This window comes from Benincasa hispida, chromosome 7, assembly GCF_027475165.1.
Source record: "Benincasa hispida cultivar pf3 chromosome 7, pf3_genome.v1.1, whole genome shotgun sequence".
NCBI lineage: Eukaryota > Viridiplantae > Streptophyta > Magnoliopsida > Cucurbitales > Cucurbitaceae > Benincasa > Benincasa hispida.
Window position 1 is genome coordinate 29,631,755 of NC_143484.1, and position 24,001 is coordinate 29,655,755.

Genomic DNA, 24,001 nt, shown 5'->3' on the forward strand with positions numbered 1-24,001 from the left:
GTTTGGTAAATGTGGCGTTAGTACAAAAAAATCATCAAGCAAAGTAGGATCCACGTACAGAGAGTGATCTTCGATTTAAATCTTTGAAAAACAAAATTAGAGATGTCCACGAAGTGGGGTAGGGCCGGGGATGTCATTCCTCATCCTCATCCCCGTTCCCCATTTCATTCCCCATCCCCGTAAAATTCACCACAGGGATCGGGCCGGGGAATTCTCAGGGATCGGGTTCCCCGCAAGGAATTTTTTTCCGTTACTTTTTTTTATATATATATAAATCCAATTAATTTAAATCACTAATATGAGAAAATTGTAATTAAATAATTAACTTTATCACTAAATTGTTTTTTATGGTTAGTTTTACATGAAAATTAGAATTTAAAGATAAAATACTCAAATTTTGGCCTAAAAAAGCTAATTAAATTTTTTTAGTAGAAAGAAAAAATATAAATCAAATTATTCACCTATACAATCTAAATTTAAATATTCAATTTAAACATATTCATTATTTTTCCCAACAAATAATCAAATTTGAAATTTAAAAATATAATATTTATATAATAATAATAACATAACATTAGGTAACTATACTAAATAAATATGAAGTTAATCGGGACAGGGACGGGGAACAGGGTGGGGTGAGGGCGGAGGCGGGGAATGCATTCCCCGTTCCCATCCCCGTTTAGCTCATGGAGAATTTTTTTCCCCACTCACTTCTCCATTTTTCGTTTAATCGAGGAATCTCCATCCCCGTATAGATATTGAACACCTCTAAACGGAATCTTCAAATATAATAAGCTAATTCATGAGTGATAAAGTTATAGCCATGGACATCAAAATTTATTACAAACATGTAGTTGAGATGGCATATAATGGTACGGACTACGGAGGTTACATTTGATAAGATGATTTATGGTAAACGCCCTTATCCTTTTTATCCACAATTGCGATTCCCATTCCCTTTCTCTCTGTCTTCTTCCCCAACATAACACATCTAAGCAGCCTCTTCACAGCAAAACGATTTTGCAGTCACAGAGGGAGATGATAAAGACGATTTACAGCATTCTGAGCATTTGAATTTAAATTTCTGCTCAGCAACAAGATCATGTCGTCCATTCACAACAGCCCATTACCTTGTTTCTCTGCTTCCTCTTCTTCTTTCCCCAGAAGAAATCGATGCGCTTCTTTTAAGCCTCGAATCCATTGTTCTCTTGGAGGTATGGTTCTTTTTCCGATATGGGTTTTGTTCAATTTCCCAATTTGAGTTTGTTTTTTAATAATTGGATTTGGAAAACTTGAGGTTTGACTAGTGTTTGTTGATAATTTCTTTATTGGGTTGTGGAATTGAACCTTTAATTTGGATTGTTTCCGTCGTTGTTAGGGTTTTGATTTAGGGAAGTAGAAATGATTGAGAGCTGTGATAATGGAATTGACTTTCTTTCCATGATCCATTTCAGGGCGTTTTGAGTTTTTTTTTTTTTTCTTGCTGCGTTTTGGCTTAGTTCATTTCTCCAATGAAATCAGTGCAGAATTCAAGTCAATTTCTAGCTCATTTGGAAATTCTGCATTTATGTTTGTGAATTTATGATTAAACTCAGAAACTTAGGTGGATAAGTTATATGACATTTGTTCTTTTTGATGCATTTTTAACGCTCCATAAGTATAGGATATGCTAAATACAAAAGTTTAAGCGGACAGTTTATGGTATATTTATCATTATTGCTATTCTGTGTACGTTATCAACAATGGTATATTAGCTAACCTGAGCATAACTCAATTGATTAAAATATATAGTATACCGTCAACCGGCAAGTCAAAAGGTTCGAATCCCTCACCATATAGAAAAAAATGCTACTAATGTCAGATAGAGTTTTTCTGGTTGTGAGACAATAAGAGTTTTTCAACACTCATAAGAATAAGAATTATAATGCAAGACAATCACATCCAGGAACTGTAGCAGAACCAAAAGCTACCACTTCTGCAGAACCATTGTTGCTTAATGCTGTTCGTGGAGAGGATGTGGAAAGACCCCCAGTTTGGTTGATGAGGCAAGCAGGGAGGTACATGAAGGCAGGTTTATACGGCTAAGATTTCCACAGCCTCTCTTTTTATCATTTTCTTTCATATACCTTGACATAGAGTTTTTTTTTTTCTTTAAATAGTTTAAAGTAAATTGGATCTGAATTTTATTTTTTCAACATTATATTGTTACGTTGTGATAATCGGTTTTCTTAATCAAAATGGTTAATTTTTTTTGCACTCTGTGGAGGATTTGGTTGGATTTAAAGCCCATGACCTGGATAGTTTTAGTGCACTACACATAAAGTGGTCTGGGAATATGTTTCATTAATTCACCCAAAATTTCTTTCTCCAAATTTATGTTTTTATTTAGCCTCTTTGTGTTCTTGTACCTGTTCATCCAAATAAGATATCTATTTTGGTACAATTAGGAATTAAGTCGTTAAATCACAATTTTGGTTCTGTTCTTAAGAGGGTAAACCTTGAAGTTTGTTCTTGGAGAAACATCATTTTCCTGCCAAGATATGAACATATTATTGTTACATGTAAAGTAATAAAAATGTTTATTGGATACAAACTCCAATGGGGAGTGAAAGAAAACAGGAAAACAAGAAACTTTCTGAGAATGGGAATTTAAAGGCACCTGAAATAGTACAAAGATCAAACAAATAGAAGTCCATGTGCGCTGCTGAGAGAAGCCACTTTCCCCTACTTCCAGGAAAAATCATTGCTTAATTCCTTCTTAATTCTCTTATATACACGCATACATAACTGTACTTCTTATACAACAAAGATTCGATGGTGATACACACAACTAACTGTTCAATTTTATGACACTGTTTTCCTTGATACTCTTGAGTCTTGGAATGCTCTTGGCTGCGGATTGATGTAGATTTGAACAGAAAAGTTGAGTTGATAGATTTAACTAATTCTTTGTGAAAATTTTAGTGAGGCATCTACAATGAAAGGTGGGAAAAATAATGATTCTTTCATTTCATACGAAGTTTGATTCTGGGTTTGTGTAAATTTATTTTGTATGAATTGTATTCTCTTTGAAATTTGAAAACTTATGTTTAACCCGAATCTCATGCTATGCACGTCTGTTGCAACAGAGTTACCAAATCATTTGTGAAAAATACCCTTCGTTTCGTCAAAGGTCAGAAAATACAGATCTTGTTGTGGAAATTTCACTTCAGCCATGGAATGTCTTTAAGCCTGATGGGGTGAGCTATCATATGAAGAAAGCAATGATTTTTCTGACAGTTGTAGTCATGAGTTAGTCCTTTGATTTGACTTGTTTGTTGCCCTTATCAGATTCTATTTGTGTTGGTTGCAACAGGTGATCTTATTCTCAGACATTCTCACTCCGCTTTCAGGGATGAATATTCCCTTTGACATTGTCAAAGGTAAGGGTCCGATCATCGCCAATCCTATAAGTGAAGCTGCCCAAGTTGACCAAGTGAGGGAATTTGTCCCTGAAGAAAATGTTCCATATGTTGGGGAAGCTCTGACGATTCTGCGAAAAGAGGTCTTAGATGTCATGTATTGTTTTTCAGTCTGTAGTTCATTTTATGTAATGTTTTAGCTTCTCAACTTTTAATATATCTATCATGTATTTTCCTTTCCAGGTTGACAACAAAGCAGCAGTTCTAGGTTTCGTTGGGGCTCCTTTCACCCTTGCTTCGTACGTGGTTGAAGGTGGTTCGTCGAAGCACTTTTCCAAAATAAAAAGGCTCGCTTTCTCTCAGCCAAAGGTAATGCCACACGATGATTTCGGATCAATCATATAACTATCTTCATTTCAAGTTGACATCACCAGATATTTGTGAACTTTTCTCCTTATGTAACTATACCTCACAACATGAATGTCCTCTTCAGTTCATGAATGGTCACCGAACTTCCTGAAAACCCCGCTCCGCTTTCTGTTTAAGCAAGCAAGCATAGTAAGCATTGACCCTTCATTCCTCCTGCAGGTTCTTCATGCATTACTCCAGAAGTTTACAAGCTCAATGGCGAGGTACGTTCAATACCAAGCAGACAATGGGGCGCAAGCAGTTCAAATCTTTGATTCATGGGCCACAGAGCTCAGCCCTGTGGACTTCGAAGAATTCAGTCTCCCATACTTGAAGCAGATTGTCGAATCTGTGAAGAAAACACATCCAAACCTTCCACTGATTCTTTATGCAAGTGGATCTGGGGGCTTACTTGAGAGGCTGGCTTCAACTGGTGTCGATGTTGTTAGCTTAGATTGGACAGTCGATATGGCTGAAGGTAGGAGGCGATTAGGAGCAGATGTAGCAGTTCAGGGTAATGTCGACCCCGGTGTTCTCTTCGGTTCCAAGGAATTTATCACCCAAAGGATAAATGATACTGTGAAGAAGGCAGGTAAAGGGAAGCACATTTTGAATCTAGGTCATGGCATTGTTGTGGGTACACCTGAGGAAAATGTAGCTCATTTCTTTGAGGTTGCTAAAGGAATTAGGTATTAGTGGATTGTTGAGATTGATTCATTCTGTTTAGTTGAATTTTTGCAGTGTTGTAAACTTAATCTTCTCTTTGTTGCTCTCAAAGAGCATATAGAGACTGATTCTTGATAATATTAATTTAGTTCTTGATTAAACTATGTACTATGGCCTATGGGCATGCATTATTGCTATCCTTTTTTTTTTTTTAATTTATTTAGTGATGATTTAGGGAAAATGAAATTTGAATGTTTGATGTATATTCAAAGTTTAATCATCGAGATCTTAATTTTATAAAAATCTCAATGAAGTTTTTATGTTGATTGATAGTACTGAAATCATTATAAATACTAAAAAAAATCATCAAATTTATTAAATAAACATGCAAGGATTTAATATTTTTTTAACATGTTTAAATTTATTATTAATAATATTAGATCCTCATTAGTCATATCCTTTTTATATTTATATTAAATTTAGTTTATTTTTATATGATAAAGTTTGATTCACTTTTTTTTTACGTTTAAAATCTTACATATAAATACACTCACACATGCATACATATGTCTATTTAAAACATTTCTAGAGTTTTTCTCCCTTTTTTTTTTTATTTGCACATCCTTGTCTACTATATGATTGTTATAAAATAAAGGATTAGAGCATGAAAATGAAAAACATGCCTTTTGCTAACATAAACATAGTTTAGCAACTAAAACATATACGCTTTTGTTGGAAGGTCAAAAATTAAATCTTCACTTTTACATTATTTCACCAACTACCATTCTTCTTCATTTAGAATTTCTAATCACAAAACTCAAACCTTTGACTTAGTGCTTAAACTAAGTTGGGTCGTTTTTTTTTACTGTATGTAGGATAAAAAAATCGAACTTCTAATTTTGAGATTTGTAGTACAAGTATTATATCAATTGAGTTATACTATTTTTGTAATCAATCAAATCATGTCCTAATTTAAGAAATAAAAAAATAATAAGAAGAAGCATCTCGTGAATGGCGACTTGTGGAAGTTATTTTCACGTGGAAGGTCGGCGGATTTGCTCCTCAAAACACCCCAAGTTCTTTGATTCTATAGAATTTCATCGCACAATTTTGATCACTTCGATCGTCACCCAGAAGGAAATGGCTGCTTCTAGCCTCCCTTGTTTTTCATTGCTATTTGCATTTTTTCCACATCAAAACAATGCTCCCAACAAATTTTTACCATTTTCTTCAATTATTTCAAAACCCCATTTCCGATTGAACAGGATTTGCTGCGGAGCCCCCGAAAGTGGAATTCAGCAAATCCCCTCAACTTCCAGAGCTTCCTCTTCCAAGAACAGGATGGAAGAGTACAATTTGGCTATGAAGAAGATGATGAGGAACCCCTATGAATATCACCATGAACTGGGTCAGTTTCCTCTTTTTCTTCTAATGTTTTCTCACCCCCATTTTATATTCTTCAATCGCTCTCCTTCTGCAAATTCGTTAATGGGTAATTTTGGGGCAATTTGTGTTGTTTGGAATGAAAAATGAATGGATTGTAGTTGAGAAGTTGATGTATTGAAGTGGTTTTTTGGTTTTCTGGATGTGTTTTCCTGGTATGAGAGGTACACAGTTGAACCTTTTCTGTGGGCGATGATTTATTGTAGCTTTTTGCTGAAGTTACTAAATGCTAGTGGAGGTTTAAGTAATTAATTAGAGGGTCTAGACTTTTATTGGCATATAACATTGATAACATCTTCGAATTGTTTGATAATCTAAAACAATTGTGGGTCATCTCTTTTTGTTGGGATGAAAGAGTTTCAGTTTATGAAATCTCATATTGGAAGCAGTTTTACTGGTCACTAAGGTCCTGTTTGGTTCCATTTTAGGAGATAAGTCAACCGAGAACAATTCTTTTTGTTGTGAAATTCCAACAAAATTTATATAATTGAATATGAGTTCATGAAATTACAAGACTTTTTATATGTGTTAAGGGGTGGGAGGGAGGAAGGGAGAGAGGGGAAGATACTGTATCAGGGAATCTGCTTCTGAGAAAAGAGGGGGTTTTATTTTCAGGAAATCTACTTCTATGTTCATTTGAAAACAAATATTACACTGAAGAAATGAATTTAAATTGTCAAATATCCCGTTCTGGTCCCTTTAATTTGTAGTTTATTCAATTTTTGTCTTGCAATAAATCTTAAATTTAGTTTTTATTGTTAGTTTATTGTTGATTTTTTTATTAAAAAAAAAAAGGAAAAAATTATTTATTAAAATTTTCTTGAAAACATATTCACATATTGTATTTCCTTGAAAGAAAATTGTTATTATTGTTACTATTACCATTACTATTATTATATATAGCCAATTTCGAAAACAAAAATAACTTTGAGGGACTAAATTTAGGTATTATTAAAAGTACAAGGACTATATTAGAACAAACCTCAAAGTATAGGGACCAAAGTGATATTGTAATATTTTTAAATTTTTGCTTTAATAGATTAATGTTATTGAAATTCATTTCTACTTCACACTTGCCAAAACTCAAATTCAGTGTGTTCATGGCATCTCTCTTCAAACACATAAAATGATGAACAGATTTGTTAACATATACTTTTCTAGCTAGCACTCTGTTAGAGAGCGTGAAGTGATATCAGGTTGCTAAAAACTGATGTTAAGTCATAATGCTCCTTCAATCAGGTATGAACTATACTGTGATAGCTGACAATTTGATCGTCGGTTCCCAGCCTCAGAAACCCGAAGATATCAATTTCTTGAAGGAGGAAGAAGGTGTTGCGTATATTCTTAATTTACAGCAGGACAAGGATGTCGAGTACTGGGGAATCGACTTACAATCAATTATAAAAAGATGTAAAGAACTTGGAATTCACCATATGAGGCAACCGGTAAGCACATTTCGTTTAATAACACCCTGTAGAATTAAATCTTCTGCAGAGCCATTTTCAAATCGATTGAGTCTATGAAGCACAGATACTTCATATGAGACAAAGAATCCGTATTAGATACTAATACTTCTCGGATATGTATCTGACACGCTATTTGATGTGTCTATTTTTATGCTTACCTTTTTCTAAAGAAAAAAGATAAGCAACTCATCTAATTTTTCCCATAGGCAGCCTATTTAAAAAGCTCACTACTTGAGACCAAAAACTAAGAGGAAAAGAAAAATAAAAAACCAAACCCTAGAATCATCTAATCTTCATCTTCATATCTGAGTCCCTACAAAGTCCACCAAAATATAATCCACTTAAATATCTTCAACAATTCAACAAAGAAGTTCTTCATTTATCTTCATACTTCGCTCTAATCTTCTTCTTCTTTAATCAATATGAGTCACTTTTGTATTGTATTTTATTGACTATTTTATTTCAATATCTTAGATGTTGCTTTTTGTATTGTATTATAGTATTTGTATTGTATTTGTACTATTCTAGGTTTATCTATATCCTACTTTTTTTTAAGAAAAAGAAAATGTATCTTCAACGTATCAGTATCCTAATTTTTTATAAATTAGCATACTATCGTATTCGTATCTCGTATCTGTATCCGTATCTGGGCTTCATAGCATTGAGTTCTTTTCCTTTTCTCTTTTTGTGTCCTATCTTTGAATTGTTCTATAGACTTCACCAAATGGGGAAGCTTTTCCTCATTTGGTTTCTTTTGAGTTTTTCTGTGCATTAAGAACCTAAAATAGGAAAGGAGAGGAAAGGAATGAAAAAAGCGTGGAAAAAAGTGAATAATTTGTTTCTCTTGAAGCAACTTATCAACCTTACGAATTTGTTTGCTTATTTGTTATCTGCTTAGTCGTTGAGTTAACCTATTCTTTTCTAGGCAAAAGATTTTGATCCAGATTCCCTGAGAAATGGATTGCCTAAAGCTGTTTCCTTGTTAGAATGGGCGATCTCAGAGGGTAAAGGAAAAGTTTACGTGCATTGCACTGCTGGACTCGGAAGGGCCCCGGCCGTTGCAATAGCCTACCTGTACTGGTTTTGCGGAATGAATGTAAGTTCTCTTTTACTTTGAAACTCATGTTCTATATTTAAAATGCCTGCCCTTGACAAGTTTTGAACCTAGAAACAATTTTTCTAAAAACAATAGAGAGCTTTATCAAGATTTCACTTCTAAACTACTATCACATAAATGTCAATATTTTCTGACTTGCAAAAAAGGCTTCGTCACCAGTTCTCCAAATGAAGTTTCTCATTGGGTTCTTCTTTTGGCTATGTGACAGTTAAATACAGCATATGAAGCACTGACTTCTAAAAGACCTTGTGGACCAAGTAAAAGAGCTATCCGAGGAGCCACGTACGATCTATCTAAAAATGATCCATGGAAGGAGCCATTTGAGAGCCTTCCAGATAATGCATTCGAGGATATTGCTGATTGGGAAAGAAACTTGATTCGGGATCGGGTCCATTCTCTCCGTAGAACTTGAGTAAGTGTGCAGTCTTTTGCCTTTCTTACAAAACTTGAAAGACTTCTCTAGGATCTGCTAAGGCTCATCTAGTTTGTTTTCCTTTTTTTTTTCTTCTTCCTGTTGTTGCTCTATCTGCATTATCAGTGTTTCAAAATAGAAATGCCCAAGAAATCTAAATAAATAACTGTTCATTGTACGCATCTACATTATATCGGTATTTTAGGAGCATGTCAATACGTGCAGGTTCAATGGCCTTCCATTTTTACAAGGATGAGGACTGGAGAACATAGATGTGGCAGTTTTGCTTGCTGTTAGTCTTAGGCTGTGGAGAATAAGAGATGGGACAATACATGTAGCAATAGAGGTGACCCAATTTCAATTGGTATATTTTAAGGAAGCATGTGTATACAAAACACTATATTGAATCAAAGTAATAAATATTTGTTGCAGTGTTGCACTTTATCTCTGCACAGAAATCTGATTTCTTAATCTTGAAATTTTTTCCAGACCAGGCAAAGGAATTGTCATTTGTCTAAGAATAATCTTGCTGTCACCTCAGATCATTGTAATTTTGTTTTTGTTTTTGTGTTTGATATGAGAATTGTAAACTAATTGTGCCATCTTCAATGGATAATAAATCTCTCATAGATTTTGTTCCTTCAATATCTCTACTTAATTTACCTTAGCTTCCAAACTTTTAAGACTTTCAAATATTGTATATATTCTTAAAGCTGGTTGCTTTTTTAATTATATTTAGAAAAATTATAAAAATCACCCCTAGAGTATAATTGCAGGTAATAATTGGATTCTTAAACTTCTAAAAATATTAAAATTGGGCCCCCAACTTATAATAATTGTAAATATTGAATCCACAAATGATAAAAATTGAACTCTCAAATTTTTACAATCATTATATACAAATATGTAAGTTTATACACAAATATGTAAGTTTAAAGCTCCAATTTTAATATTTGGATAAGGTTGAGGGCTAAGTTTTTAAATTTGAAAGTTTAAATGTATAATACAACTACCATCCATAGTTTTTGCAATTTACCCTTATATTTAATAAATATTCTACATAGCTACATCTTTTTTGTTCATTAATTCAATGGAAATTTAGATCGATCTACCTCAAAATTTCTCCTTTAAACAGTTTTTTAACTGTTAAAACACGATTTTTAGAATAAGAAAAGGCAGAAAACAAATACAGTATTTTGTTATTTACAATTGTTTTATTTCATATTTTGCTAGATTTTACTATTTAATACAACTTTATTTGCATGTACCATATTTGTAAGAAGATAAATCGTGAGGTAATCAGGTCAACAGAGAGAAAGTGAGATGGTCAGGTCAGTGTTATACTATAGCCAATGTGAGACATCTTACAAAATATCTAAAGTTTAACAAAGAGAGCTTATATTTTATAAAAAAATAAGCAAATGCAGCTACAATATAAAGGGAGATGAATTAGAAGGCCCCAACTGATGACATTGCTCGTATTACCTCCGCTACAAGCGACATTTGAAGTCAGCAATCAACATCCCACAATTGTGTATACGGATGTATTCTTTATAAAATAACTGAATGTTACAATGCTAGTAGCAACTGTGAGATCCTTCTAAACATTGGCGCGACAATTTGTCGAGCCTATGTCTGCAACTATTATGGATCAATAAAAGACATTACGACATGGAGCCTGCCTGAAGGTGTGCAAGGTGAGACTGGCGACGCCCCAAATAGATTGCAGTGACAATCCACAACAAGCATATCTGTGATAGCAGCAAAAGGAGTAGCATACATAAAATCAGGGAAAAGTGTTCGATCTTAATATCGAAAATATCGATAAACTAAGGTACTAAGAGAACAAAAAGAAACAATAATACGTACAGGTAGAGCGTAGAGCGAAATAGTTGAAGTTTTTCCATGGAGAGTGCTAAGGAGTAATTTGTACATTCCTGCTGCTGTAGCATCCCCTAGTCTTTGAACAAACACGTCAATACATATCTGCAGTTGAACATTTGTAATGATGAACAAACACGTCAATACATATCTGCAGTTGAACATTTGTAATGAAGATATCTTTTGGTTAGAGCAATACTTTGAACACTTGTAATATTGACAACTACACACCCTATTGTACTCAAAATTTTGAGCTTTGTCACGTCACGTGACAAACTGTGATTGGACAACTAAGTGAACTGCGAAAAGATAGGTATAACCCAAAATGTACATAGGTATAATATTATTATTGGACGACAGCAGTAGTAGATAAAGGCAAAGAAGATCTAGATGATGTATAAAAATTAAGGCAAACAATCAAAAGTTAATAAAATACTTTTGGAAGTATGAAGATTCTAATAAGCAAACCTTGGCTTTGTACTTCTCATCTTGCGATACAACGGTAAATAGGAGCTCTCTCCCGGGCCTAGTAACAACATACGTAGTAACCTGGCAAGTAAATCAACTAGGAATCAAACTAAACGAATCTGAGTTATGGCATCCGCGTCCGACAGATAAGGTTGGTATAACTATAACACTTTAGTCAAAAGTAATAAAGAATGCACAAAGCATACAAGACTACGACGCAGACCTTGCGGACAGTCTCACAAACAGCAATGGCTACCCAAGTTGGCCAAACAGCGATTGCAACCAAATTTAAGAAGGCAACTGACGGAGAAGCACAGATAGCTACGGTAACACCAGCTATGGTAAGAATGTGACCCTGAACTTGATAAGGGGGAAGAAAATCATAACAAAAACATGACAAAAACATACTTTAAATCCTGTGGTGGTCCATGAAATTTCATTTTCATTTCCCTCTGCTTTGCTTTCAAATGATTTAACTTACTCCTATCAACTTTAAAATGTTTGCCTTAAGTCCCTAAACTTACATAAAAACTACATTAGTTGTTACCCTAAACTTTTCATTAATCATTTAACAAGAACTAAAATCCGTTTAAAAATCCTATGTCCAACCTATTACATGTGGTTTCAAACACATGTCCTAGTAGAGACATCTATTGATTCAATAAATAAACAAAAATGTGCCTAAGTCAGTTTTCTATTAAATAACTTATCACCAAAAATTAATGGCGAGGACTAAAATGATTATTTTACTCAAAGTTCAAGGAACCAAATAAAATATTCAAAAGTCCAAAGATCAAACAAACTGAACATACTTTGAATCGTGATAATATTTTAACCTAAAGACGTTTGAAGCTGAATGGCCAAATGTGATATTCCTAGCTGAATTTAGTAGTCAGTTACTGTGTTATAGTACAAATTTTAAGAAATCATACCGTTATGGTAAGCTGTCCAGCAAGGATAAAAACAGCAATAAAGCTATTTATCAGCGCAAACAATTTTCTTCTGCCAAGAGAGGTAGTGACTGTAATGGCAATTATACCCACTTTCTGCACACAAAAAGTTGGGTATGTATTATGTAATTTTCACTTAAAAGGTTTCACGAGCATTTTCTAAATAAGAATGATAAACACAGATGTGTATAGAATTCAGTAGGAAAATTTTTTAAGCATTTTAAAGATATGAAACATTTCATTGGACAGATGAAATAACGTAAAGGTCAAAAGAGATTTCCAATTGGAAACTAAAAAAGAAAGACTAAAGTTCTTAAAAGGGTGCCTAAATTTGCACCAATATAACACAGTAAACAGAACCAAATCCATGAAAGAATCAGAGGAAGAAAAAGAATCCCTAATAAGACGTTTATTACACTCGCCCCATAATGTCCTAAAGAAAGCTCGAAGAGTAGTCAATCAAACTGTCTTCTTCATGCCAATAAATGGATGGCCCACCAAAAGTGATGTAAGGATGTCAGCAGGCTAAAGACCGCATCCAAAATAATATACCAAAAATGAGAAGCAAAAGAACAGTGCACAAACAAATGAGCAAGGGATTCAGCATGGCCTTGGCACATAATACACCAAGATGGAGAAATAGACATGTAGGGCATACAACGTTGGAGACGATCAGTAATATTAACGGAACCGTGGCTAAGCTCCCACAAGAAGATTTTTATTTTCTTAGGTAATAGTCCAACTAAATAACAGAATATATATCCTTTTCAAGAGGCTCACTATATCCACCAAGTCATCCATTAGAGATTTCACAGTAAACGATTAAGAAGAGTCAATAATCCACCTCCATGAATCAGAAGAAGGCAAAATTTGACAAAGAACAACAGTTGTGATAAAGAAGCTCATTCAACAGTTTCAAGCTCATAACCATTACGGCCAAAACACAAGTCCCAAGCCTCAAAATCCACAAGCCACACCTCTGACACCTTAATGTCAGGAAAACAACCAAGCCAAAACAAACAAAGGAAAGCCACAAAAAGGACACCACAACTAAGCCAATCCTCTTTCCAAAAAGAAATAGTGGAACCCATACCAAGGCAATACTGAGTACGATATGCAACCAAATCAATGGTCTGATAAATAAACTGCCACAAAGATTTACCAAATACACGAGTAGCAGACGGCAAAATACAAGAAGGGGAGTAGTACTTAGTAGCCACAATGAGCTTCCGCCACAAAGCATCCTACTCATGTGAAAACAGTCAAATCCATTTGGCCAAGGGGGCAGAATTACGACAACGAAAGTTACCTAATCAAAAGGTTGCCCTTACTTAGGATGCTGGATAGATTCCCATTTCACATTGTGCATCCCATCATCGCCTCTAGAGCCCTCCCAATAAAAAATCACAGACCAATTTCTCCAATATTTTAATAACATCAGAAGGAGCACGAGAAAGAGATAGAAAATAGGTGGTTAAACTATTTTAAGCATTTTCCTTCAAAAGTTTTTGCAAATACAAATTTACCTTCTAACTGAGAGCTTATAACATGAACAGAATGGTGTTAAAAAGAAATCAATAATGCGAATCATGAACAAGAATAAACGTACCTGCAGGTAGAAGAAGGATGAGATAACAGCACTTAGCCATAGGAATAATGCTACGCACATCAAGTAGGAGGATGATAAAATGAGCATCATTCCATCAAAGATAGCCCCGGGATGAGGCTTCATTGTAGAATTTGATTTGGGAGAATGACCTTTAAAAGCTGATGTACCCAGCCCTTCAGAGTCATTCTCATGACTGGGATCTGCATCCCTGCAAGAAAATATGGCACATCAACAAGAAGTTGGAACTTTATCATCCCATGAGGTCTGCTAAGAGAAATACTTTCTATTAAGGGATTCCATAAACAATAATTTTCATAACTGGCAACCTGATGAGAGATAATTCTTCGCCAGGGTGAGGCATATCCTGGTTTATCCCTTCGGACAATCGTGCAGCGAATTCCATAAGTATAGCAGAAAAGAGGAGAAGAACTGCCATGACAAACCTAAGTTACTTTTAGAAAAGAAGAAACAAATGTAACAGTCTTTCCCCGTCAGAACTACAAATTGCTTGATGAAAAATCAAATTCACAGATTGAAAATAAGAGGAAGGAAAGACAGATGGACCTATGTTACTGGCCTAACAGGAGGAATTAATAGAAGATTGCACTTTAAAAAAGTAAAGAGGGAGGGAGACATACAGGGCCCCAACCAAGCCATTACTGTTGCAAGTAGAGAACCGAAAAGCTGGCCGAGTGTGGCTCCAGCACCTATGAACCCAAATAATCTTGCACCTGACTGAAAAAAAAAAGGTAAAAAATCTGCAACTACACAACCATATAAAGTGTGGTTGAAACTGAAGGTATACCTCACTATCCATGACATCAATAACTCTTGCCCAAGTTGAGGAAATTGTAATTAGATTAAGTAAAGCCACCTTCAAAAAGAAGCAACGATTATTTTCACCCATTGAGGTTAGGACAAATCAACACATTTCTGAAAGTGAATGTACATGCAAAAATAATAAGAGGATTTTAATACCCAAAGGAAAAATCCAATTCTGACTGATACGTAAAACCACCCATGTTTATCCCAACCTACAGAAGAAATAGAACTTGATTGGTCACCATAATCCTTTGGGTCCTCTTTTGCAGCAAAGAACATGGTAAAAAACCCCTAAAATTGAAAAATAAAAAACAAAGTTAAAAAAAAATAAAAACAAACAAGCAAACACGATTAAATTTATCATAATCTATCTGCTTAAATTCTTAGGTTTAGATTATATATATTTTGAGTGTCCAGGCTAGCTTACGCATACTTCGACTAATCTCATGGGACAATATGCTTGACCCTACAACATTTAAGTGTCAAGAAAACTCGTAGGATATTAAATGCTAGGTAGGTGGCCATCATAGATTGAAGTTAAACCTATGGTGAATTCATTTTTATTTAACATGAATAGATGTCTTGGTTGAATCCTGGAAATATCATTTCTTCTCTACCCAATTCTAAAAATCACAAGCTGCCAACCTATTAGTTTGAGCTAGTTTCGCTGAAGAACCTAAATAAGTAGCAATAGAGAAATTGATATCACAAGCTAATATCCGCATAGCTCAACTGGTTATGGTTAAAAGTTGGAATCTCTATTCCCACTTGCAGTAGAACTTTATAGAAAATAATAATAACAAAAAAATAACAAAATTATTTACCAGATTGTCATATTACCTTGGAGTAGTGGCCAGTAGATGAAGATTGCCATAGAATAAAAAATACAACGAGCGATACACTAAAAAACCTGTGTATCAAAACCAAAGCCTGGCAATTTCAAGAATCACAATTTACAGGACAATAAAGAACTATTTTATCAAAATGGGAAAGCGGGACTTCGAGAAATGTACCTTGCCTTTGGAAAGATTAGGCAAAGAGAAAATGTGAGAAGAAACAGGTGCAGCAATCAAAGTAAGCACCAAAGACCCCACAAAAAGGCTTGGCAAATTCGACAAGCCCAAAGAAATCGCACCCTCATCGCGCAATGGAAGCACCACAAAATAGGCACTCAAAATCTAAGATAGGAAAAAAAAAACAATGCTAATTAAACTTGCAGAAAATGATCGATCAAAACAAGAAGAAACAGATGATTTCATGAACTTACGAAGAAGAAGCAGAAGGCAGAGTGAAGCAGAGCCGAGATCTCATGAGGATGCACAGTAACGAACGCAGATACAAGTGCATCGAGACGAAACTTGCTGATTATGCTCATAATTTGGCAATCCCGTCTTCAGAATAGAGATTCAACTGTTAATGGTCAACGATTAAGAAGCAACAGCTCATCTATATTAGAACAAAAAATGAATTCCCCAATTCATCTACTGCCCTTGCAATTCAAAATTGTCCAAGAAAAGAACCCACGATCAATCAATGCACACAAAGATTCAAGAACTCAAAAACCCATATGAAAGGAATTGCGAAACGAGGTTTGGTTCATTCGATTTAAAGGATTTGAGCAAATGGGTCTGAAATACTATATAACGTGATTTTGGGGAAGGAAATTAGGTAGTGGCCTCCATGGATGGATTGATGCCACCCTTAAATGGAGCATCCATGTCAGTGAAGACGGGCTCTTGAAAAAATGGGTTGTAGAGAGCAGACGAAAAGAAGCGTTAACGAGACAGAGATGAAGAGAAGATATAGTATTTTAAATTTTCTTCAATTTTTTTTTCTACTTTTACCAAACCGTCATGAAAAATACCCTAATAAAAAATGTATCGAGCAAATATAATTATATTATTTTTTATCATATTTATTTAAAATTATGAATCACCTTCACGGTTATTGTTATTGTTTCCATTAATTTTGAAGGTCAAATGGTAATAATAACAGTAAATATGTTAAAATTCATTATTTTTACTTTGGAATAGAAAAAATAATGTTGCATAACATTAACAATAACGACATGGCATAATTTTTAGACTCAATTGGATTGAGTATGCTGAGCTCGTCAATCAATTTGTATTTTTTATTATAGATTTACAAGTGAGCCATATGTATTAGTACGGATACACATCCAAGTAAATACCACTAAAATTAAATGGGGCCTACTTTTCACATTAATATTGATTTATTACCTTTTCAATGCCAAATTTAAGATTTAGGCCCAATGATATACATTTGTCCTCTGTTTCAAAAATACCTCTATATTTTCAAAAGTTGTAATAGTACCCTTTACTTTTATAAAAGTTTCAAAAGTATGATAGAATATAATTTTTTTTAGAATTTCAAGAAAATGAAACTTAAAATTTAGGGACGTAATATAGATTTTTATTTTAGGTCATTACCACATCATTTCATATCTCGGTTTTTGTCTAAAATCTTAAAGAGTTTCTATTTTAGGGGTACTTTTTAAACGTTTTATGAAAGTTTAAGAATAATTATGAAAGTATGAGGGTATTTTTGAAACAAAAAGCAAAGTTCAACGGCGTTTTTTATAATTTAACCTAAGATTTATTGAAATACAAGGAGCAAACTTGGATGTTTAAAAGACATGGTATTTTAACATAAAAAATAAAATTATTTTGTGTCCCTAAATTTTGTGGCTTTATAAATTAAAATCACAATTATAAAATAATACCTTTGAATTTTACCATTTATTTGAAAATATTTTTATTCTTTTTGAAGTTGCAATATTACTCTAGACTTTCAAACTATTTTAGTTTAAAAATTCTATAGTAATTTAGATGATGTCAATTGAGGTTGTATCATTTTGAAAGTATTTATAAACTTGTGATATTGATGTTGATTTATTTTGTTTGAAAATGCATAATGTATTTGAAATATTTATTATTTTTCTTTGTGTGTATGTGGAGACCTTTGGAAATATCTAGATGTCAATTTCATTTATGGAAAATTTAAAATTATGTTATTTTTCCATGAATTAATTTTAAAAGTTATGTGGAGAAGTTATATATTATCCTTACAAATTATTTGAAAACCTTATTTGATTTAGTTTTGAACAAAGTTAGCTAACCCAACAGTTAGACTTTTTAAGTCATGGTTTCCAATTGCAAAGAATACTACTACACTTCTTATATTACATTTTGAAATAAAAGCGTTTTATTAAATGGTTAGTTATGCTTTGAGATTTGTATTATAGGGCAACTCAATTGAAATTGATGAACATGAAACTTAGTAGTAGGAAGGTTTTATACAACGTTGCTTCTACGAGGTAACAGATTGGTGTCTATGAAAAAAAGGCGTGTGGCTTTACAGAGTTAAAAGTGAAGGCAATATGGAACTTGTTAGTGAAAAAATTGTAGGCAATATCGTTTCTAACATGAATGAAAGATTTGTGTATGTAAAGAAAGTGATTCACACAGATACCTCATTAATAAGTATTTGACCTTAGTTTCTGAGCTTACATTTTTATTTTGTTATGTTATTGAAGATCGATGTTGAAAAAAGTTCTTAGAGCCTTTTTGTTTTTTGTTTTTGTTTTTATTTGTTTTTTTTTTTTTTTTTGGACTTGGGGGAATTTTATCTTTAAAAATAATACTTATTTCTTTATTGTGAGTTTTTGCTGAATGTTTGGTGGTTATTTTTCTAAAAAATACCTGATATATTTATTGCTACTTTGGTTGATTTTCAAAGATTAATAACTTACTGAGGTTATTTTAAGTGAAATTAAGTAAGAGAGTAGTTTTAAATAATAATATCTAAATTCATTTAAATTGATACAATCGAAACTTTAGTACAAATTGATTTTTCTCTCAAAAAACAAAATTCAAATTACTTTTACAGTCCCTTCATAAATCATGTCCCCAATTTTAACTTTAAAAAGAGCTTCAAATTATTTTCTCTATTTTCTTTCTGTTAAATCATTAACAAAGTTACTGAAAGAAATTGCATTGGCTTTTATTTATTTAAGAGATTAATTGACATTCTGTATTGGATATTCTAAACTGTATAGATTACTTATTATATCAGATTTAAAAATAGGTAGTAAAAAATTTCTGTTCAGTACAAAATCGAAATTTAACAAAAAGATCAAAATGAATACTCATAGTATTAATTCAAAAGGTATGGAATTAAAATTAATATACAAGTTAAGAATCTGAATCAGACTCTGATTCTGTATCTGGTTGTAATATTAATGGTTTAGTTCTGTTTGTGTTGGCTTCTAGAGGGGGAAGGCCATCATCGTCGCTCGAGTCGACCTCAGTGACCTCATCCTCTTCTGGTCGATTATTTTGTGCTTGCAGATTTTCATTTTGATCTCCAACAATTGCATTCTTGAAGATCTCTGGCCTGCAATTGATTGATAAAAAGTAGGGATGTAAGTTGATCTACCAGTTTAATAAAAACAAAAAGCTTTGCATGAAACCAGTTTTCTAAGATCTAGGAACAGGCTGGGTTGAGGCGGGAATACACTAACTCATCCCTGTCTCCGTGAGGATTTTTCGTCTCTGTTTGGAGATCGATTCCCCACATGAAAGACTAAGGATATCGGATATCCAAACCAAACCAAAATAAACTTGCCATCTGCTACACCTTTTTCACAACAGTTAAAAGAACAAAGTTATTTTCATGCTTCTAAATATTTGTGAAGGGACATCTGTTTGATCATGAGCGAAACCCTCATATTTGTTTGATCGATTAATAGAATTCGCAAAAATTTACCAAGCAATGCCTAATCCATTTTAACGAATAGATTGAAATTTGATATAATATAACATACCATTCTGGGGATTTTTGAAGCTCGCGAACTTGTTCAAAATATAAAACTCGAGAAACAATGCATGCCACCTTGCTTCCGGATTCAAGAGCATTCTTCTTTCCACTTTCATCAACTACAACAAAACTTCCTGCAATGATGACAAAGCAAACAACACTTCTTTCAGATACCTATTTCAGTACTCCAGAAGCAATCAGTAAAGGCAGAATCTAAAGTTATGTTAGAGTAGTAATCTTAAATGTGACATAATTATAGTTAGGTTAAATTACAAGTTTAATCCCTAAGCTTTCGAGTTTGTGTCAAAAAGATCAATGAGTTTTAAAAAATGTCTAAAATGTCGCTGAACTTTAAGAATATCTAACAAGTCAACTTCAATTTTGTGTCTAACAAATTCCTAACATATTTTTTAAAAAAATGAAAAATTAGGCCTATTAGACACAATTGAAATTTCAAAGGTCTATTAGCCATAAATTAAAAGTTTAGAAACTATAAGACAATTTATAAATTCAAGAACCAAATAAATACAAAACCTGAAACTAAAAGTTCAGGAACATATTAAATACATTTTAAAGTTCATGGAACAAATAGATACAAACTTAAAAGCTTAGATAAACTGTAGGAGTTAGGGAGTTCATATATTAGACAAAATTTTGGAAAAACAGTCTTGTAGGATGAAGAGAGAGCCTCTAGAAAGGCTATTAGCAATATGATGGCCTCTTGAAAGGCTATGAGCAATATAACTTCTCTTTAATATCGGAGTACAATTTCAGTTGTTTTCTAAAGATTGAGATCCTAACAAATCATCGAAAATAATCTCTCTCTATGTTTCAATGAATATAGTCAAAGCTACTAAATGAAAGGGGAAAAAACAGCCATAACTAACAGTCAACCACTGCAGTTTATGGATTCCTAGAACACTGAAAATGAAATAGCATAGCTTCCCGACGTTCACAGCTTACTGCATAGAACCTTGATATAAAGGGTGAGGCAAATGCGAAAAGGGAATTTTTGTTTTTCTTCTCTCATTTCTTTTTGATAGTAGAAGATCTCTTGTTTGTGTAGATTCTTTTTTATGAAGAACCAAGCTTTCAGTGTGAAAAAATGAACCTTGCTTACTTAGGAAGGCAATTTAATGCGATGGGAGCAATGAGTTGAGTAGAATGGGTAATAAAACATACCTCGTTTTATCCACATACTCTTTTGAAACTTGGCAGGAAATAATGCGAGTGATTTCTCGCCTTGTGCATCCATGACCTAGACGATTAAAGGAATGCAAATGGTATTAAAGATTTTCCGACACACAATAGAAAGAAAAGCAGCCCACTCAAAATAACTGGCAAACAATATACATCCTGGTTTCCTACAAAATCAAGAAATGAACAAATTATTGTGCATGAAACAGATAAACTGCACAGGTTATGGTTTCCTCCATATGAACGCTTAACTAGAAGTATGATTTCTATAAAGAAATTGCAACACAACAAGCGTATCAGAATCATTTATTTAAATAGTTTGCAAATATTTCAAATACATAATGTAACCCTACAATCAAACGTGCAAGAATTAAAACCTACAATTTTCAATTTTGAAAACAAAACATCGGTGGATAATTAACTGCAATAAAAGAAGTTTTTCATTCACGTAGATTGATGCAACGTAGTAGACAATAGCAGAAGCGCAAGATTGTGAAGTAAAATAATTGACGAAACCAGAGAGCGAGCATAACCGATGAAATAGAAAGATACCTCGATTAGATTGGAACCACGAATTGAGACAACCTGCATAATGCTATGACCATCTTCAATGCTCGAGATATGTTGCTCTGATGCCCTCTGCAAGTTCTTTCTTCCACCTTTCATGCTCTGACAGAGATTCAGCTTCAACTAGGGTTCTTCTTCTAATAAGTGACGAGAAGAGAATAGAGTTGGAGGTGGGAAGCCGCTGGCCGCCGGTAGAGGGAGATCAGAACGGTGGCGTATGTACGGTGGGGCGACTGAAGTGAGGTGAAAGAGTTAGGATTTGTCGAGGTCTCCACCTCAGCGACTGTCGAAAGACTCCGCCTCCGTCCAATGGTTCGCGCGCCGTCCGAGTCTCCGCCTCACGTTCGTGCGCCGCCGTCCGATGGTGACGTCGTCAGATGGAAGCTGTGGTCGCCGATTTTTGGTGGAAGGAAGATCGCAAAATTGAGTTTTTTAGAAAGAAAACACGTAGGCGTGTTTGTTTAAGGGTTGGATTGGATGGATACTAAGCCCAACTCGGCAACATCTAGGAAGCCCGACTTCCTATGCCTTGAACAGTAAACCCACGAATTTTTCTCTCTTTTTCGTTCTAATTTAATTTAGAAAGTTGGACGATCAACTTTCAAATATTGTCTTTGGTGATTGTTGTTGGTCAAACTTCAATCGTCACTTTCGATGACCACCTCTAGTTATCAACTTCGATTGCCATTTTCGATAACCATCTCTAGCCAACCATCTCTAACCACCAACTTCAATGATCGCTCTGACTGCCACTTCTAATAGCATGAATATTTTTTGCACTCTTAGTTTAATCACACTAATATCTTTTAAAATACACTTTCTCTTTTAGTTATTTTTTTTATTTGGGTGTTTTTTTAGTTATTATTATTAGATTGTTTTTTAAATTTTCTCTCTTTTATTCTTTGTTTAATATTAATGTTTCCTTTATTTTAGAAGATTTCAGTTATTTTTTATTTTTCCTCATTGAAAATCGATCACCTATCTATTAAGATCTCAAGTATGTGTCAAATATATTGGTAATTGTATAATTAAGTATAATATATTTAGACTATATATAGATAGAAAGCTCTAATTTAATTTAATAGTTTTTTTTTCCTTTAGTCAATTCAACTAGCTCGAAGATTTAGAATATTTTTTAAATGTATGTTGGTAACAACTTAGCACCAAAAAAATTAAAACTCAAGCTTTATGATTTTTTTTATTCCTCAAATGTAATTTGATAAATATATATATATATAATTTTTCAATAATTGAATATAAGACTAAAATACTAGTTTATTTCAATTTGAAGTTAGCATGTTACGATAAAAAATTTTATAAAAAAATGATCATTTTTAAATTAGTTAAAGTAACAAAAGTCTATGAAGTCCTATCTCAAAACCTAGTAAAATCAAAATATCAAATTATTTTTAAAATAAATTAAATAAAATTATAAATTTAGTCACATCTCTATTTCAAAATTTAAAAAAACAAATATTCTCCGATTTTTTTTCTTTTTGTTTATTTTAAACTTAACTATTATGTGATATCAATAAATACATCAGAGTTATGTTACTCTGTTCTTCTTGTCTTGTGTTGTTAGGTTTTACTGAGTATAGGGAAGTAGTGGCCTAATAAATTGGTATCATAGCCCTACAACCTAGGACAAACAAGGCAAATGGCGCAAAAACAAATTGAAGAAAGGATGGACACAAATGAGAATGAGATTGAATTAAGGACATGATCTTGGGCCTCTGTAAGAGCATAGAGAAACTAACCAAAGAAGTCTGAGAAGAAAATAGCTCGATAAGGAAGAAGGAGAAATCTGATGCGACTGATGGTTCCCAACTCAAGATGAAAGGGAAGATGGAGGAGGTGGATTTAGCTCAAAGCCAAGGAATTGGAAGGGTTAACAAAGTAAATATAAACAACTGAAGATGTCGATCTTCGTAGGAGAAAATCTGAAATCTTGGGTTTATAGGGCAGAACATTATTTCGAAATACATGAGTTAAACAATGTAGAAAAAGTGAAGGTGGCAGTGGTGAGCTTCGCTCCAGATGAAGTCAGTTGGTTTAGATGGAGTCATAACCGCAAGGCGATTCTTACTTGGGAAGAGTTGAAGAAATGGATGTTTGAACATTTTTTTACCGACGGGCGAAGGTAGTCTCGGAGCAAGATTATTACTAACCAAACAAGATGGAAACTATGCTGATTATATGAAGAAATTCGTAACCTACTCAGCGTCGCTGACTGAGATGGCAGAGAATGTGCTCACAGATGCATTTTTAAACGAACTCGAGTTATCGTTACAAGCTGAGGTCATCAACCGGTACCCTGTAAGCTTGGATGGATGTATGAGGGAGGCCCAGCTCGTCAATGATTGTAACTTAGCTCTCAAGTTGGCCCTAAATGACTTAGGAATTATTGGGCCGAGCAAGGGAGAAGCCCAAGTTGGAAGCAAATCGAATAATAAATCTACGAAAGTAAACCCTAAAGGGACCGAGACAGGAATGACATGGCAGGTTTCGATCCCAGTCAAGGGAAACTTTGTGAAGAAGGATCCACTGGTGAAGCATATGTCTCATAACAAATATAGAGAATGATTGGAGAAGGGATTGTGCTTCTGTAGCGATGAAAAATATTCGCACGGTCATCGCTGCAAGGTAAGGGATAATGGGGACCTAATGTTGTTCATCACAAATGAGGAGGAAGAGGTCGAAGAGACAAAGGTTGTCGTTGTTGAAATAGAAGAAGCTCTACAGTTGAAATCGATTG

General features: G+C 33.8%; 4 protein-coding genes across 10 annotated transcripts; 2 read left to right on the forward strand and 2 right to left on the reverse strand.

The window, feature by feature from the left end:
* Positions 1–783: 783 nt before the first annotated feature.
* HEME2 (Uroporphyrinogen decarboxylase) lies at positions 784–4,639 on the forward strand. Its single transcript, XM_039037049.2, has 6 exons — positions 784–1,214; positions 1,946–2,067; positions 3,129–3,239; positions 3,356–3,544; positions 3,645–3,770; positions 3,990–4,639. The coding sequence occupies exons 1-6, from the start codon at positions 1,103–1,105 to the stop codon at positions 4,503–4,505; spliced, it is 1,176 nt and encodes a 391-aa protein (XP_038892977.1). The 5' UTR covers positions 784–1,102; the 3' UTR covers positions 4,506–4,639.
* Positions 4,640–5,433: 794 nt separating this feature from the next.
* Positions 5,434–9,558, forward strand: LSF2 (dual specificity protein phosphatase (DsPTP1) family protein). The gene is made up of 5 exons (XM_039035627.2): positions 5,434–5,883; positions 7,158–7,363; positions 8,310–8,480; positions 8,710–8,913; positions 9,139–9,558. The coding sequence occupies exons 1-4, from the start codon at positions 5,487–5,489 to the stop codon at positions 8,911–8,913; spliced, it is 978 nt and encodes a 325-aa protein (XP_038891555.1). The 5' UTR covers positions 5,434–5,486; the 3' UTR covers positions 9,139–9,558.
* Positions 9,559–10,289: 731 nt separating this feature from the next.
* LOC120081729 (TLC ATP/ADP transporter) lies at positions 10,290–16,455 on the reverse strand. 6 transcript variants are annotated; one of them, XM_039036830.2, is made up of 13 exons: positions 15,911–16,434; positions 15,657–15,821; positions 15,484–15,553; positions 14,800–14,934; positions 14,627–14,695; positions 14,460–14,556; positions 14,148–14,250; positions 13,822–14,029; positions 12,195–12,308; positions 11,486–11,617; positions 11,263–11,343; positions 10,783–10,899; positions 10,290–10,664 (listed from the first exon to the last, which is right to left on the reverse strand). In XM_039036830.2, the coding sequence occupies exons 4-13, from the start codon at positions 14,920–14,922 to the stop codon at positions 10,578–10,580; spliced, it is 1,131 nt and encodes a 376-aa protein (XP_038892758.1). In that variant the 5' UTR covers positions 14,923–14,934; positions 15,484–15,553; positions 15,657–15,821; positions 15,911–16,434; the 3' UTR covers positions 10,290–10,577. The 6 variants fall into 6 exon arrangements, 4 of the variants coding, with proteins under 4 accessions (XP_038892758.1, XP_038892756.1, XP_038892759.1 ...); XM_039036828.2 differs by having other exon boundaries at positions 15,484–15,573; XM_039036831.2 differs by having other exon boundaries at positions 15,662–15,821; positions 15,911–16,420.
* A 2,244-nt stretch (positions 16,456–18,699) lies between these two features.
* Positions 18,700–21,792, reverse strand: LOC120080908 (uncharacterized). Of its 2 annotated transcripts, none has more exons than XM_039035584.2 (4): positions 21,232–21,792; positions 20,665–20,740; positions 19,490–19,616; positions 18,700–19,059 (listed from the first exon to the last, which is right to left on the reverse strand). In XM_039035584.2, the coding sequence occupies exons 1-4, from the start codon at positions 21,343–21,345 to the stop codon at positions 18,858–18,860; spliced, it is 519 nt and encodes a 172-aa protein (XP_038891512.1). In that variant the 5' UTR covers positions 21,346–21,792; the 3' UTR covers positions 18,700–18,857. The 2 variants fall into 2 exon arrangements, with proteins under 2 accessions (XP_038891512.1, XP_038891513.1); XM_039035585.2 differs by having other exon boundaries at positions 20,665–20,846; positions 21,232–21,693.
* Between the last annotated feature and the right edge of the window lie 2,209 nt (positions 21,793–24,001).

Excerpts from the sequence above, each read along its gene's own strand:
- HEME2 (XM_039037049.2), top strand. The coding sequence starts at position 1,103 with ATGTCGTCCATTCACAACAGCCCATTACCTTGTTTCTCTGCTTCCTCT. Across the intron at positions 2,068-3,128 it reads AAGCAGGGAGGTACATGAAG|AGTTACCAAATCATTTGTGA; the intron begins GCAGGTTTATAC and ends CTGTTGCAACAG. Across the intron at positions 3,545-3,644 it reads TGACGATTCTGCGAAAAGAG|GTTGACAACAAAGCAGCAGT; the intron begins GTCTTAGATGTC and ends TTTCCTTTCCAG.
- LSF2 (XM_039035627.2), top strand. The coding sequence starts at position 5,487 with ATGGCGACTTGTGGAAGTTATTTTCACGTGGAAGGTCGGCGGATTTGC. Across the intron at positions 5,884-7,157 it reads TGAATATCACCATGAACTGG|GTATGAACTATACTGTGATA; the intron begins GTCAGTTTCCTC and ends TCCTTCAATCAG. Across the intron at positions 7,364-8,309 it reads TTCACCATATGAGGCAACCG|GCAAAAGATTTTGATCCAGA; the intron begins GTAAGCACATTT and ends ATTCTTTTCTAG.
- LOC120081729 (XM_039036828.2), bottom strand. The coding sequence starts at position 16,018 with ATGAGCATAATCAGCAAGTTTCGTCTCGATGCACTTGTATCTGCGTTC. Across the intron at positions 14,251-14,459 it reads AATGGCTTGGTTGGGGCCCT|TTCTTCTCCTCTTTTCTGCT; the intron begins GTATGTCTCCCT and ends TTGTCATGGCAG. Across the intron at positions 14,030-14,147 it reads GAAGAATTATCTCTCATCAG|GGATGCAGATCCCAGTCATG; the intron begins GTTGCCAGTTAT and ends ATTTTCTTGCAG.
- LOC120080908 (XM_039035584.2), bottom strand. The coding sequence starts at position 21,345 with ATGAAAGGTGGAAGAAAGAACTTGCAGAGGGCATCAGAGCAACATATC. Across the intron at positions 20,741-21,231 it reads GTGGTTCCAATCTAATCGAG|GTCATGGATGCACAAGGCGA; the intron begins GTATCTTTCTAT and ends TTAATCGTCTAG. Across the intron at positions 19,617-20,664 it reads GAGTATGTGGATAAAACGAG|GAAGTTTTGTTGTAGTTGAT; the intron begins GTATGTTTTATT and ends TCATCATTGCAG.